The sequence below is a fragment of the Zeugodacus cucurbitae genome, chromosome 5 (assembly GCF_028554725.1).
Source record: "Zeugodacus cucurbitae isolate PBARC_wt_2022May chromosome 5, idZeuCucr1.2, whole genome shotgun sequence".
NCBI lineage: Eukaryota > Metazoa > Arthropoda > Insecta > Diptera > Tephritidae > Zeugodacus > Zeugodacus cucurbitae.
The window spans coordinates 28,534,036-28,549,174 of NC_071670.1; the positions used below are offsets into that span (position 1 = coordinate 28,534,036).

At 35.2% G+C, this 15,139-nt stretch overlaps 1 protein-coding gene across 1 annotated transcript; it reads right to left on the reverse strand.

Annotated features, from left to right (window-relative positions):
* Positions 1-3,787: 3,787 nt before the first annotated feature.
* Positions 3,788-7,056, reverse strand: LOC128922132 (translation initiation factor IF-2-like). Its single transcript, XM_054231753.1, has 2 exons — positions 6,774-7,056; positions 3,788-3,945 (listed from the first exon to the last, which is right to left on the reverse strand). The coding sequence occupies exons 1-2, from the start codon at positions 7,054-7,056 to the stop codon at positions 3,788-3,790; spliced, it is 441 nt and encodes a 146-aa protein (XP_054087728.1).
* Positions 7,057-15,139: the final 8,083 nt, after the last annotated feature.

The following is a 15,139-nucleotide window of genomic DNA, read 5'->3' on the forward strand; positions in this document are numbered from 1 at the left end:
CAGATTCGCTTTGAGAAATCGCGAATAACTTATTTGTTCTATCAACATACATCTTATAATAATAATTTATTTAGTTTTGAATATTAATTAAATCACTAAACAACTTCATATTTACATATGAATTGAGTTGTTTACCTATTTTGTGATGTTATTTGTCTTTGTTTTTATTTTGTTACTATACTATTTTACTAAATAATGTTGTTGATGTAAGAATCGGCATAGGCATCGGCATCGGCCAAAATTTTGGTATCGGTCGGACACTAGTCAGAACCTCGATTTTTCAATGATATTGTTGTAGCTTGTAACTGCGCTGTAGCATGCGGTTATAAAGCATGGTGGTTTAGCGGACAAAAGTTGCTACGAGAGTATTATAGTTTTGTTCACATAACGATTGTTTGTATCACCTAAAACTAAAAGAGTTAGATATAGAGTCATATATACCAAAGCGATCAGGATGACGAGTAGATTTGAAATCCGGGTGTCTGTCCGTCCGTCCGTCTGTCCGTCTGTGCAAGCTGTAACTTGAGTAAAAATTAAGATATCTTGACGAAACTTGGCACAAACATAAGAAGATCAAGTTCGAAAATGAGCAAAATCGGACCACTGTCACGCCCACAAAATGGCGAAAACCAAAAACACATAAAGTGTCATAACTAAGCCATAAATTAAGCTATGGAAATACAATTTGGTATGAAGGATCGCACTATGAAGGGGCATATTTGGATGTAATTTTTTTGGGGAAGTGGACGTGGCCCCGCCCCCTACTAAGTTTTTTATACGTATCTCGCAAACTAATAAAGCTATATAAACCAAACTTTCTGCAGTCGGGTCTCTTACATACCCCACCACACACCATGAAAATAGTTAAAATCGGAGAATAACCACGCCCACCTCCCATACAAAGGTTAGGTTGAAAATTACTAAAAGTGTGTTAACTCACTAATGAAAAACGTCAGAAACACTAAATTTTACAGAAGAAATAGCAGAAGGGAGCTGTACTCATATTTTTTTATAAAACGGAAAATGGGCGTGGCATCCCCCACTTATGGGTCAAAAACCATATCTCAAGAACTACTCGACCGATTCGAATGAAATTCGGTATATAATATTTTCTTGGCACCCTGATAACACGGAAAAAATGGGCGAAATCGGTTCACAACCACTACTACTTTCCTTATAACTCAATTTTGAATTCCATCTGATTCCTTTGTAATGTATACATTAGGGACCAATGAAGATAGCGGAATAAAACTTTGCACAAATAGTGCATATCATCTCTGGCTTCACTTGTGAAAAAATTGTCGAAAACGGACCATAACTTTTCAAGGCCCCAGATATCGAACATGTTGAACTCAGCGTCTAAGGATAAATTTTAACCGAAAATATGGGTAAATCTCTCAGATATCTCAATTTAATTCAGAGGAAATTGTTTTCTTCTAATAGTGTGTCTCTGTTCCAAAAATTATTAAAATCGGGTCATAACATTTCCATATACCTCATTGTAGGTTTTTCAAAAGTATCTTCTCCTAGCTCCCATATACCTAATTATAGTTTTTTCAAAAATACGGTGAGCTTTATTCCGCATATATGTATTGGTTAAATTTCTTCAATAAATTGCGAGAGTATAAAATGTTCGGTTGCACCCGAACTTAGCCTTTCCTTACTTGTTATATTTGAATGTTTGAATACATTTCATTTTATAAAAAACTATCTGACCCAGGTGCGAACTTTCTTCCGCCTTAGGCAATAAATGAGCTGTTTTTGGATGTTATTAAGTTAATTTTTTTATTTTGATAATCTAGAATATTCAAGTAATTTAATGATGTTTTATTACCCATACTTTTAGCATAATTATACTCATTCAATGGATTTTTCATTTTAATATTAAAATAATATCCATCTTCTTCTTACCAAAACATCAGCGGGTATTGCAATGTGTCATATGAACGATGGGTTTCAGATATTTGTTGTAATTGCCCAGTATCGCGACGTGTAAGCACAATATCCCGTGCTTCAAAGTTTTACCAACAATCAGGATGGCAACTTCATCTATTGTTGTTGTTCATTTAAATGTGCGTTCGTGTATTCCAGACGGTCGTTTATCCGCTCTGATCACGACTTTGTAGTCATCGATTCGAATGAAATTCGACTGACACCCCGATAACACGGACAAAAAATGGGCGAAATCGGTTCACAACCACCACAACTTCCCATATAACTCAATTTCGAATTCCATCTCATTCCTTCACTTTATAATATGTACATAAGGAACTTCTGAAAAAATTGTCGAAAACGGACCATAACTTGTCAAGGCCCCAGATATTGAACAAGTTGAACTCAGCGCCTAAGGATAAATTTTAACCGAAAATATGGGTAAATCTCTCAGATAATTTAATGTAATTCAGAGGAAATTGTTTTCCTCTAATAGTGTGTCTCTGTTCTAAAAATTATTAAAATCGGGTCATAACATATCCTAGCTCCCATATATCTAATTATAGGTTTTTCAAAAGTATCTTCTAATCTAGATCCCATATACCTAATTATAAGTTTTCCAAAACTACGGTGAGCTTTATTCCACAAATATGTATTGGTTAATAGGTGAGCTATCTTAGCAAAATTAAATTAATTAAGATGAAAATGAATGAAATCGGTTCAGGAATTACCACAGCCCTCATATACTGTATATGACGACTTTCGTTATTCTATTAAACTTTATGCCGAATTTATGTGTTAATTTGTATGTTATCTTAATAAAATTTCTTCAATAAATTGCGAGAGTATAAAATGTTCGGTTGCACCCGAACTTAGCCTTTCTTTACTTGCTATATTTGCAATTGAATTTTTATTATTCTCAGATTAAATAACGCGGTAGCCCAAGATTTATCAGCAACGAAAATTAAATGGGACGAATGCACAAAGGCGCATAAACGTTCATTGGAAGCACTTAACCGAACACTAAAAAGTTTAAACAATGACTGGATATGTTTCAGAAGCGCAATGATTTTACTAAATCTTAAATAAACTTTCGGTTGGTTAGAAACCGGTACAAATACCATATATAGCGATTTATATCTGAGATATTTTTCCTTATGTATATAGTATATATAGATATAATTTAACAACATATCATTAAATTGGGATATCTTGTCTGTAATATTAAAAGGTTTCACTTTACAGTTAAATTAAATTTCATAAAACAAATGCGTAGATTATATTGTAATTCTAAATGAATCATTGAGATTAATTCGTTCTGAAAAAATACATTTGTTCAAACACTTTACATCTGCATAAATATATAAATCGTATTGGAATAACATACATTTCCAACCATATGTATCTTATGTTTTGAAGATAAAGTAAATAACTGAGTTTAATCAGTTGGCACATATTATCATACACGTAACAAAAAAAGTGGTCTTATGTTTGATCTATTTACTCTGTCATCTGTGTAATATAAAGTAATATTTATTAATTAATGTAAATATTTGGGAGAAACTATAATCGATCTCAATACAAACACATTTGCCTTGATAATAAAACAAATTAAATAAATAAAATTACTCGATAACTACCCTAACATTGGTAAAATGTGAACGCCTTGGTATTTAAGACCTAGCAAATCTTGCTAAAAGCACAGTAGAAATCTGCCTAATAACAAAGTAAACTGCTTAACTGCTAAACAGAGGCTACCATCGCTTTTGGTGGGAGTATTGGATTTTACAATCACTGCCAGATTTACGGAATGCGCTGACCCCACAACATAAGCCCCAGACGCAGGTTCTCCAACTCAAGCTCCAGCAGGTGGATCTCCAACTGCTGCTCCAGCAGATGGATCACCAACTCCAACTCCAGCTGGAGTATCCCCAGCACCAGCACCTGGTAGTCCCGCACCAGGGCCTCCTGCGGGTTCTTCACCAGTAACTCCTGGTGGCAGTAATGCTGCAGCTAGAAGGAGAAGACAAGCAGCAAGAAGAAGACGAGTGGCAAGAAGAAGGCAACGTCAAGCACGAAGACGAGCGCGTAGAAGAAGACAACGAAGAAGGCAAAGACGTCAACGCAGAAGAAGAAGATTAAATCAAGGTGGTAGGAGAAGAACTGGCTAGTTATAAAAAGAATTTTCTCTTCTGTAATTACTTAGTGATTAATAAATAATTAATTAAACTTAATTAATGGACAAACTACTGTTCTGAATATTATTACATGCCATAAGACTATATTTAAAAGAATATAAGACGCGTTGATTACGCCTCAGGGAAATGTTTTATGGAAAGTTCTTTACTACTCATTATTAAATTTTGTTAAGCTGTAAAACGGTATCGAACGGTTCGTATAGGTCCTTCCGCTCAACGTCATTTTACGTAGGCTTATAAGTTTTGTGGGTATCCCAAAATCAGACATTGTGGCATTGAGGCGATCCCTTTTTTGTGTTATCGAACGCAGCTTTGAAATCAACAAAAATATGGTGTGTGTCCATTTGTTTTTCTTGTGTCTGTTCCAGGAGTTGGCGTATGGTTAATAAAAGGTCAATGGTTGATTTACCAGGTCGGAAGCCACACTGATAAGGTCCTATCAGTTTGTTGACGATGGGCTTCAGTCTTACACTTAGTACGCTTAGTAAGACCTTTTACGTGATATTTACAAGATTGATACCGCTAAAGTTTGGTGCAAATGGCGGTATCACCTTTCTTGTGGATAGGGCATAGCACACTCCGGTTCCAGTCATTTGGTATGCGTTCTTCTGACCATATTTAGCAGAGGAATTGATGCATGCGTGTTATAAAATCGTCGCCGCCATGTTTGAATAGCTCGGCCGGTAGGCCATCGGAGCCCGCGGCTTAGTGGTTTTTACGCCGATCAATTGTTATGTCAACCTCGTTATGGTCAGGTGGTGGTACGACAACGTTGTAGTCAACGACTGTGGGTTCGGGTTCTACTTCCGTTCTATAGATAGCACGGTCCTTCCAAGTCCTTAGGGCATCTGTCACCATGATGCCTTGTTTGTCTTTGAACTAGGCCTGGGTTTAAAGCCTCTAGTCAGGCGGGAGACCTACCGATAAAAGTCTCGATCCATGTTCCTGTTCGCCAGCATTTAAAGCTCCTCGCGCTCACGTCGCCTCTCTCTTTTTCCGTATGAAAATACGTCTCTCTTCCTTCCTCTTCACATGATATAACTTTGCTACTGTTCTGAATATTATTACATGACAAAAGACTATATTTAAATTATATTCTTTTAAATATTTACAAGATTGATACCGCTGTAGTTTGTCGCAAATGGCGGTATCACCTTTCTTGTGGATAGGGCATAGCACACTCCGGTTCCAGTCGTTTGGCATGCGTTCTTCTGACCATATTTAGCAGAGGAATTGATGCATGCGTGTTATAAAATCATCTTCTCATGATATCGCACACTCGTCATCGTACCAGTCATTCTGGCGCTGATGGTGATGGTCAATGACCTCTTCAGCGGCGGTACGCATGGACAATGGGCAATGGAATCACATTGCGCATATATCATCGGGTTGAGAAGTGCTACTGGATACCAGGAGTGAGTGTCGAGTTGCGAAATCCTTGCCTGTCTGTTGTGATTGCAGTTTTTGGACATATAGCTTTCGCTGTGTAAGATGGTGTACGCTTTTCGCAGCGCTGAGGCGTTCGCGGATCTTGGTTGCAACAAGTGATCCGAATCGATGTTGGCACCACGGATCGAGCGTACGTCTTCGTGTCCATTGATCAGGAGACAGACAAGTAGGCTGATGAATTTCCTTATAGAGGTTTCGGACATTCCAGGTGCATACCCAAAAAGGGGTCCTTATCCGAGGCTTTATTGGTCGTTTCATTGGATTTTGTTTTACATGGCGGGTCCCAAATCCAATGCATAACCCTAGTTGGGTTGCCATAATAACTTACTGGTAATAAATTTACTACACAAGAGTAGGGTTATTGGACGCCTAAAAAGAACTCACATTCTGGATATTGCATTTAGTTTTTAAGTAGTTTTAGGATGAGTTTTAGTAAATAAAGTAATTGAAGAATATATTGATTAGTCTCAAATGTGACATTGCAAATAAAAAATAAATTTACAGAAAATTTATTAAGTATATGCCTCCATGTAGCCTCCACTCGACTCAATACGTTTATACCATGGAAATAGAATTTAAAGTATTTGAAAATGTGTTAATATCTCTCTAGCATTTGCTGCAGACACAGAGTCCCATATGAATCTAGCAGAGACTCCTCATCTGGTGCTAACGATTCCACCTCGCACTTCCACCCTACTGACGGCTGGTTTCGGCAGACTTCTTCCATTACCGCCTGCAGTCTGCTCCGACTTTCCACCTCAACTCTAATGAGTGGTAGACACGGTGACTCTTCTCGATGACGACCCCAAAAATATATTAAACGAAATTTAACTTGTCGCAAGTCGAATTTATCTGACATAGGGGACAGCGCAAAAGTCTACGAAACTAATGCATGAAATATTGTGTATGAGATCGGTGCGATGTAATAATATAGCGAACAGTAGCAAAGTTTGTCCATTAATTAAGTTTAATTAATAATTTATTAATCACTAAGTAATTACAGAAGAGAAAATTCTTTTTATAACTAGCCAGTTCTTCTCCTACCACCTTGATTTATTCTTCTTCTTCTGCGTTGACGTCTTTCCCTTCTTCGTTGTCTTCTTCTACGCGCTCGTCTTCGTGCTTGACGTTGCCTTCTTCTTGTCACGCGTCTTCTTCTTGCTGCTTGTCTTCTCCTTCTAGCAGCAGCATTACTGCCACCAGGAGTTACTGGTGAAGAACCCACAGGAGGCCCTGGTGAGGGACTACCAGGTGCTGGCGCTGGAGATCCTGCACCTGGAGCTGGTGTTGGTGATCCATCTGCTGGAGCTGGTGTAGGAGATCCTCCTGATGGAGCAGGAGTTGGAGATCCTCCTCCTGGAGCAGGTGTTGGAGAACCTGCGTCTGGGGCTTTTGTTGTGGGGTCAGCGCATTCCGTAAATCTGGTAGTGATTGTAAAAACCAATACACCCACCAAAAGCGATGGTAGCAATTTCATATTTTATTTGCCTTTCTTTAACAGTTAGCCGGCTTTGGTTTGTTTTTTTTTCTAAGGTAGATTTCGACTGTGTTGATAGTAGGATTTGAAATGCCTTAAATAGTAGAACTACTCTCAATTCTCTAAAGTCTTATTATTTGTATTAAATAATATGGCTTTACGGAAGAATGGTAGTTTCGAATTATGTAATGACATTTGATAGTTCCCTCCAAATATTTGAGATATATTAATTATTTATTTTTTCAAAGTCTAAAGTCTAAATAAAAACATGTTTTTACTAATATTACTTATGGTATATATATAACCAAATAAAGGAATTGTCTATACACACTTATTCAATTTTGTATGTGCCACTAATACGTTGTATTTATACAGTTGCATATTGTTTGAGAATTACAAACCCGAATATTTGGTCGTAAAAATGTAATGGATACTTTTTATATATGTAACATAATTTGACTATTTATGTGAAATTTAAACGCGCATTTACATTTTTTTGAATAATAACACTGTTTAAAAATCGGCTGTGTATAGGACCAAACTATTTTTTTCCAACAGATTTAGTCATAAGTAAAAAGTGAATTCTTGGTTTTTCTAAATTCTCTTCTTAATTAATTTGTATATACAACATTTTCATCAAGCTTTTATGAAAGATGTTATAAGGGGTCCAGTATTTTACGATATAAAAATATTTTATTTTTTCCGAAGATCAAACTTTTACCGTTCAAACCATCTGTCATTCAAGCTTGACTATAAAGCCGTAAACCATTGAATTAAGAGAAAAATGTAGATTTTGCTCTACAGTAAATATGTATATGAATATATAGAAAATATAAATTGACCATAGGAGATAATTTTCCTTTTATATGGTTTAATAATAACGAGTTTAATTCAGTGACATTGTGGTCTAATAGTCGTTTTTAACCCTAGAAAGATAAGGTACGTCGAAACGACATACACATTTTTTTGTTTTATGCTCTCACACTTTTATTTGTCTACTGAGCAACTTCTTGCGCTCATTTATCTCAGTCGGTAGCAGCAGCTTATTGGTAGTGGTTGATTTTTTGCGGAGAGTTTTTTCTTATCTGAGTTATGATCAAATCGTACGTCGAAAAGACGTATCGTTATCTTTAGTGTGAATTTTTGGTATATATAATTTTAGCATATAATATTGCTTGACTTTATTTTTTTTTGTTCTAAAACAATATACAAAGAGTCATTTGTAAACAAAATAAAAAAAATTGTGAACCTAGATTTAAGAACGAAAATTGTACCTTTTTATGAAGACTGCCTTATTTTTGCTACTTTTTATGAAAAAAAATGAATTGCTTTATAAATTTTATATTATCTTTAATTTTATGATTACATGTTTCAAAATGAACTAAAAATGAATGAAATACTGATCTTAGTTAAAAAACAAACAGTTTTTATATTTTTAGGAAGCTCAAAATCCATTAAAAGGAGATACGTCATTATGACGTATCGTTATCTTTCCAGGGGTAAAAAATAACGTTATCTTTCTAGGGTTAAGTACCTACTGTAAATAAGGTTTTTTATATTAGCTTTTTTATATTGGCTTAGAAGAATTACACTTACTTAGAAATAAAGACATACATATGAGCAAGAAGATATTAAGCCATATCTCATTAATAGGAATTTTAATAATATTATCTTAATATATAAAAATCACGTGTCACGTTGTTTGTTTTCGATGGACTCCTAAACTACTGAACCGATTTTAATGAAATTTTTAACACTGTGTGCAGTTTGGTCCAACTTGAAAGATAGGATAGTTTATAACTCTCCTTATAGTCGCATTATTTATTTATTGCAAATTATTTGTTTATTATTAGCAAAGAGCTATCCACCAGTTGGTGGCGCTAAGTGCGGTATGTTACAATAGATGGCGCTACATTTCTTTATAAATTTTCATGGATTTAGGCTGTCATAACAAAAGCTGCCACTTGCTAAAAACATTAAATGAAAATGCGTTGTTTGAAGTTTATATTATTTGGATGTGAGTACATTCATTTGAATATTTGTACGTTAGTTTGTGGTTTGTCTTAGTTTTCTAGAGCTTTTGGATACATATTTATGCATTTGTATATTCATTTATACGTGTGTGTATATATGTGTGTTTTTTTCATAAAAATATTTCATTTTCAATATATGTTCGATTGTGTGTGTAGATAAAATTTGTCAGTACGTGTATACTTTTTCTGTAGTTGGCTTTGTATATTTTTATATTACCGCAAGTGTTTGAATATATTTACGATTGTATGTATATTTTCTCATTTGTTGGTTTGTGGGTGCATATCATAGTTGGCTTTTGAAAATTTTTACATTGCGGCAGGTGTTTGTTTATATACGTGTAGTTGATTGTATTTTTATACTCTCGCAACCTGATGCACAGAGTATCATAGTTTTGTTCACATAACGGTTGTTTGTGTCACCAAGAAATATAAGAGTTAGATATGGGGTTATATATACATAAATGATCAGGATGACGAGTAGATTTGAAATCCGGATGTCTGTCCGTCCGTCTGTCCGTCTGTCCGTGCAAGCGATAACTTGAGTAAAAATTAAGATATCTTAATGAAACTTGGAACACATGTTCCTTGGCACCCTGAGGAGGTTGCTTTCGAAAATGGGCAAAATCGGTCCACTGCCACGCCCACAAAATGGAGGAAACCGAAAACCTATACAGTGTCATAACTAAGCCATAAATAAAGTTATGAAAATGAAATTTGGAACATAGGATCCCATTAGGGAGGGGCACATTTGGATGTAATTTTTTTGGAAAAGTGGGCGTGACCCCGCCCCCAAATAGGTTTTTTGTATATAACTCGCAAACCAATAAAGCTATATAAGCCAAACTTTCTGTGAAATCGGTTTAGGAATTACCTCAGTCCCCATATACTATTTATGATGATATTCGTTATTCTATTGAACTTTATGCCGAATATATGGGTCGAATTGTGTTGCCTTTATAAAATTACATCAATAAATTGCGAGAGTATAAAATGTTCGGTTACACCCGAACTTAGCCCTTCCTTACTTGTTTGAAATTTGAATTAGTTTTTGTGGAAAAAAATTTGTTTGAGCAAGTGTTTTTTGTGTGACGTAATTTGTTTCGTTATTATGGTTGGCGATCCTGTTGAAAATCGATCAATAAAAATCACACAGCAGGATAATACTCTCAGCATTATTTCAGATCTACATCGCTCATTTGACACACTTCAATATCCTCTAATATTTTGACAAGGACAGGACGAATATCATATAATTATATGAATTTTAATACAAACTATACATTTTATAACTATATTCCTAGGTAATAATTTAAATGTATTAAAAAATAAAAAATATATATATAAATATATGTATATATGTAAATAAATTATTCACAGCAAAGCGTGCCCGGGTTTACTAGTTTACTTTATAAAATAGATCGAATTTAATATTTATTAACTAATCATAATGTTTTGTATTTGATCCCTTGATCGTTTAGCAATTTTGGCCTCATTCGCAAATTCCAATAATTAATTTAAAACACAATATAACTTGAATTATGTACGTAACATATGATACAACATTTTCTATAATTCGGAAGTTCGATTTGCCTTCACAACGCAATTCAAAGTAAAGTATCACTAAAATTTTATAACTCTAAATGAATCATTGAGATAATTCTGTTCCGTAAATATGTTCAAATACTTTACATATGCATAAATATATAAATCGTATTAGCATAAAGCAGTACTTACAAATATCTCCCAACAGACCCAACAATCATTTCCTGACTGGGTTTAAACAATTGACACTTCTAGGCATATAAGAAACAAGATAATGAAGTGTTCTTATGTTTGGTCTATTTACTATATTATCTGTGTAATATAAAGTAATATTCATTAATTAATGTAAATATTTGGAAGAAACTATAATCGATCTCAATACAAACACATTTGCCTTGATAATAAAACAAATTAAATAAATAAAATTACTCGATAACTACCCTAACATTGGTAAAATGTGAATGCCTTGGTATTTAAGACCTAGCAAATATTGCTAAAAGCTCAGTAGAAATCTGCCTAAGAACAAAGAAAACTGCTTAACTGCTAAACAAAGACGAGTAAAATATGAAATTGCTACCATCGCTTTTGGTGGGAGTATTGGTTTTTACAATCACTGCCAGATTTACGGTATGCGATGACCCCACAACAAAAGCTCCAGACGCAGGTTCTCCAACTCAAGCTCCAGCAGGTGGATCTCCAACTGCTGCTCCAGCAGATGGATCACCAACTCCAACTCCAGCTGGAGTATCCCCAGCACCAGCACCTGGTAGTCCCGCACCAGGGCCTCCTGCGGGTTCTTCACCTGTAACTCCTGGTGGCAGTAATGCTGCTGCTAGAAGGAGAAGACAAGCAGCAAGAAGAAGACGCGTGGCAAGAAGAAGGCAACGTCAAGCACGAAGACGAGCGCGTAGAAGAAGACAACGAAGAAGGCAAAGACGTCAACGTAGAATAAGAAGAATAAATCAAGGTGGTAGGAGAAGAACTGGCTAGTTATAAAAATTATTTTCTCTTCTGTAATTACTTAGTGATTAATAAATAATTAATTAAAGATAATTAATCGAAAAAGCTTTGCTACTGTTCTGAATATTATTACATGCCATAAGACTATATTTAAAAGAATATAAGACGCGTTGATTACGCCTCAAGGAAATATTTTATAGAAAGTTCTTTACTACTCATTCTTTCATTTTATTAAGTTGTAAATCGGTATTTAAAGCCATATACCAAAGTGATCAGGGTGAAGAGTGGAGTTCATATCCGAATGCCTGTCTGTCCGTCCGTCTGTGCAAGCTGTAACTTGAGTCAAAATTAAGATATCTTGATGAAACTTGGCACACTTATTTCTTGGCACCATAGGAAGGTTGCTTTCGAAAATGAGCAAAATGGGACCACTGGCACGCCCACAAAATGGCGAAAACCGAAAACACATAAAGTGCCATAACTAAGCCATAAATAAAGTTATGAAATTTGGAACATAGGATCCCATTAGGGAGGGGCACATTTGGATGTAATTTTTTTGGAAAAGTGGGCGTGACCCCGCCCCCAAATAGGTTTTTTGTATATAACTCGCAAACCAATAAAGCTATATAAGCCAAACTTTCTGCAGTCGTTTCTTTTAGCCATTTCCTTATACAGTCCAAAAATGAAAGAAATTGGATAATAACCACGCCCACCTCCCATACAAAGGTTAGGTTGAAAATTACTAAAAGTGGGTTAACTCCCTAACGAAAAACGTCAGAAACACCAAATTTTACATAAGAAAAGGCAGAAGAAAGCTGCACTCAGATTTTTTTACAAAATGGAAAATGGGCGTGGCGTCGCCCACTTATGGGTCAAAATCCATATCTCAGGAACTACTCGACCGATTTCAATGAATCTTGGTTTGTAATAGTTTCCTTACATCCCACTGATATGTTGTGAAAATAGGCCAAATCGCTTCACAACCACGCCTACTTCCTATATACCAGAACTTTGAAGACAATCTGAATCGTTTACTTTACAATATATAAAGAAAACACTAGTGAAGATATCGGTGCAGAACTTTGCACAAATACTATGTTAATAGTGTGGCAGCACCATTCTAAAAATCGCCGAAATCGGACCATAGGTTTTTAAGGCCTCATATATCGAACACGAGGACCTCGGTGCTTCTAACCTAATATTATGGTTTCCAACTTTCAATGGACTTTATACAATACATATGACGAATATGTGGGTCAAATTGTGTATTATATAATATAAATAAAGTTAAATAAATAAATTGCGAGAGTATAAAATGTTCGGTTACACCCGAACTTAGCCCTTCCTTACTTGTTATTAAGATAACACACAATTTGACCCAATTTGAAAATCCTATAATTAGGTATATGATTGCTGGGGGAAGTTACACTATTAGAAGAAAAATATTTCCTCTAAATTAAATTAAGATAAGTGAGAGATTTACCGAAATTTTCGGTGAAAAATTACCCTAAGGCTCTGAATTCTTCATATTTGATATTCGGGGCTTTGAAAAGTTATAGTCCGATTTCGACAACTTTTTCACTGTGATGCCACAGATCATATACAGTATGTGTGTAAAGTTTTATTTCGCTATCTTCATTGGTTCCTTATGTATAGATTATAAAATGAAGGAATAAGATGGAGTTCAAAACTGAGTTACATGGGAAGTTGTTGTGATTGTGAACCGATTTCATCCATTTTCCACACGTGTCATCAGGGTGTCAAGAAAATAGTATATACCGAATTTCATTCGAATCGGTCGAGTAGTTCCAGAGATATGGTTTTTTAGGGCAGCTTCCTTCTGCAATTTCTTCTGTAAAATTTAGTATTTCTGACGTTTTTTCGTTAGTGAGATAACCCACTTTTAGTAATTTTCAACCTAACATTTGTATGGGTGGTGGGCGTGGTTATTATCCGATTTCAACTAATTTCATGGAGTGTGGTGGGGTACGTAAGATAACCTACTGTAAGTTTGATTTATATAGCTTTATTGGTTTGCGAGATATATACAAATAACCGATTTGGGGGCGGGGCCACGCCCACTTCCCCAAAAAATATACCCCTTCCTAGTGCGATCCTTTGTTCCAAATTGTATACCTTTATTTATGGCTTAGTTAAGACAATTTATGTGTTTTCGGTCTTCGCCATTCTGTGGGCGTGGCAGTGGTCCGATTTTGTCCACGGAACATGTGTTCCAAGTTTCATCACGATATCTAAATTTTTACTCAAGTTATCCGTTGCACGGACGGACGGACAGATAGATATTCGGATCGTCTCGTCACCCTGATCATTTTGATATATATAACCCAAGATCTAACGCTTTTAGTTTTATGACTTACAAACAACCGTTGTGTGAACAAAACTATAATACTCTCTTAGCAACTTTTGTTGCGAGAGTATAAAAATAGTGAATTCATAGGGCATTGGTATTTTGACGATTGCAAATACAATTTGAGAAAAAGTTTGATAAGTAGCTCGATGCACTTAAGCGGGATTCATTTAAGTGCCTTCCCCGCTTAAGTGTATCAAAAGACTTGCATGCTGAGAGGGGCACTTAAGCGGGAATTACTGTACATCATCGGGGGGAACACAATTAAAATTTTCATTTAAGTGCCTTCCCCGCTTAAGTGTATCAAAAGACTTGCATGCTGAGAGGGGCACTTAAGCGGGAATTACTGTACATCATCGGGGGGAACACAATTAAAATTTTATGTAAACAAATTGAAGACGCACAATAAAGGCACACAAAACATAGGTGATATAAAACACTAATTTCACAAAAAACACAAATCACGTTAGTCATAATTAATCTCGCAAATTAAAATAAATACGAAATTTAATAGCGAAATTCAAAAAAAAAAAACTCAATTTTCTCCGTTAGATTTTTTGGAAAACTCTGAATTTTTGGCCTATGGGCGAAACCACTGTGCAATGGCTGAGTTTTTGGAATTTTTAAATAAAATTAAAAAAAAATCACAAAATACTGTTAAAATATGTATCGTTGAAGTGCTGAATTGTCTAACTGAAATACATATATGATTTAAATTGTAAAAATACCTTTGTTTTCAACCTCTCAAACCCACCTAACCCCTTAAGATGGAATACTAGAACACTTATGATGTCATATCTTCTTTCGCGTTAAAAAAACGTATTCCGTATTCCATGGAACAAGTCTTCAAAGTCAATTTAAATTGTATACAAATAATCATTTTGCTTATCTAATTCACCATCCATCCACAGTCGAATTTGTTTGTCGTACAATAATTACGTTTGCCCACTAACGAGTAACAACATTTCTTGCCTACAACATTTGTAGAAACGAGTCAACATGTCAGCGTTTCATTGTAATAAAATGTATATGTACATGTGATGTTCATGCATCGAATACATTCGCCCAAACACAGCAAAAATAGAATAAATTCTATTTTGTAGCATAAAACGAAGGAACACAAAATTTGGAAACGAACACTGCAACCAACGCAGAAAATTTTGTAGAAATGTAGAAATTC

Excerpts from the sequence above, each read along its gene's own strand:
- LOC128922132 (XM_054231753.1), bottom strand. The coding sequence starts at position 7,056 with ATGAAATTGCTACCATCGCTTTTGGTGGGTGTATTGGTTTTTACAATC. Across the intron at positions 3,946-6,773 it reads ACCAGTAACTCCTGGTGGCA|CTGCAGCATTACTGCCACCA; the intron begins GTAATGCTGCTG and ends TTCTCCTTCTAG.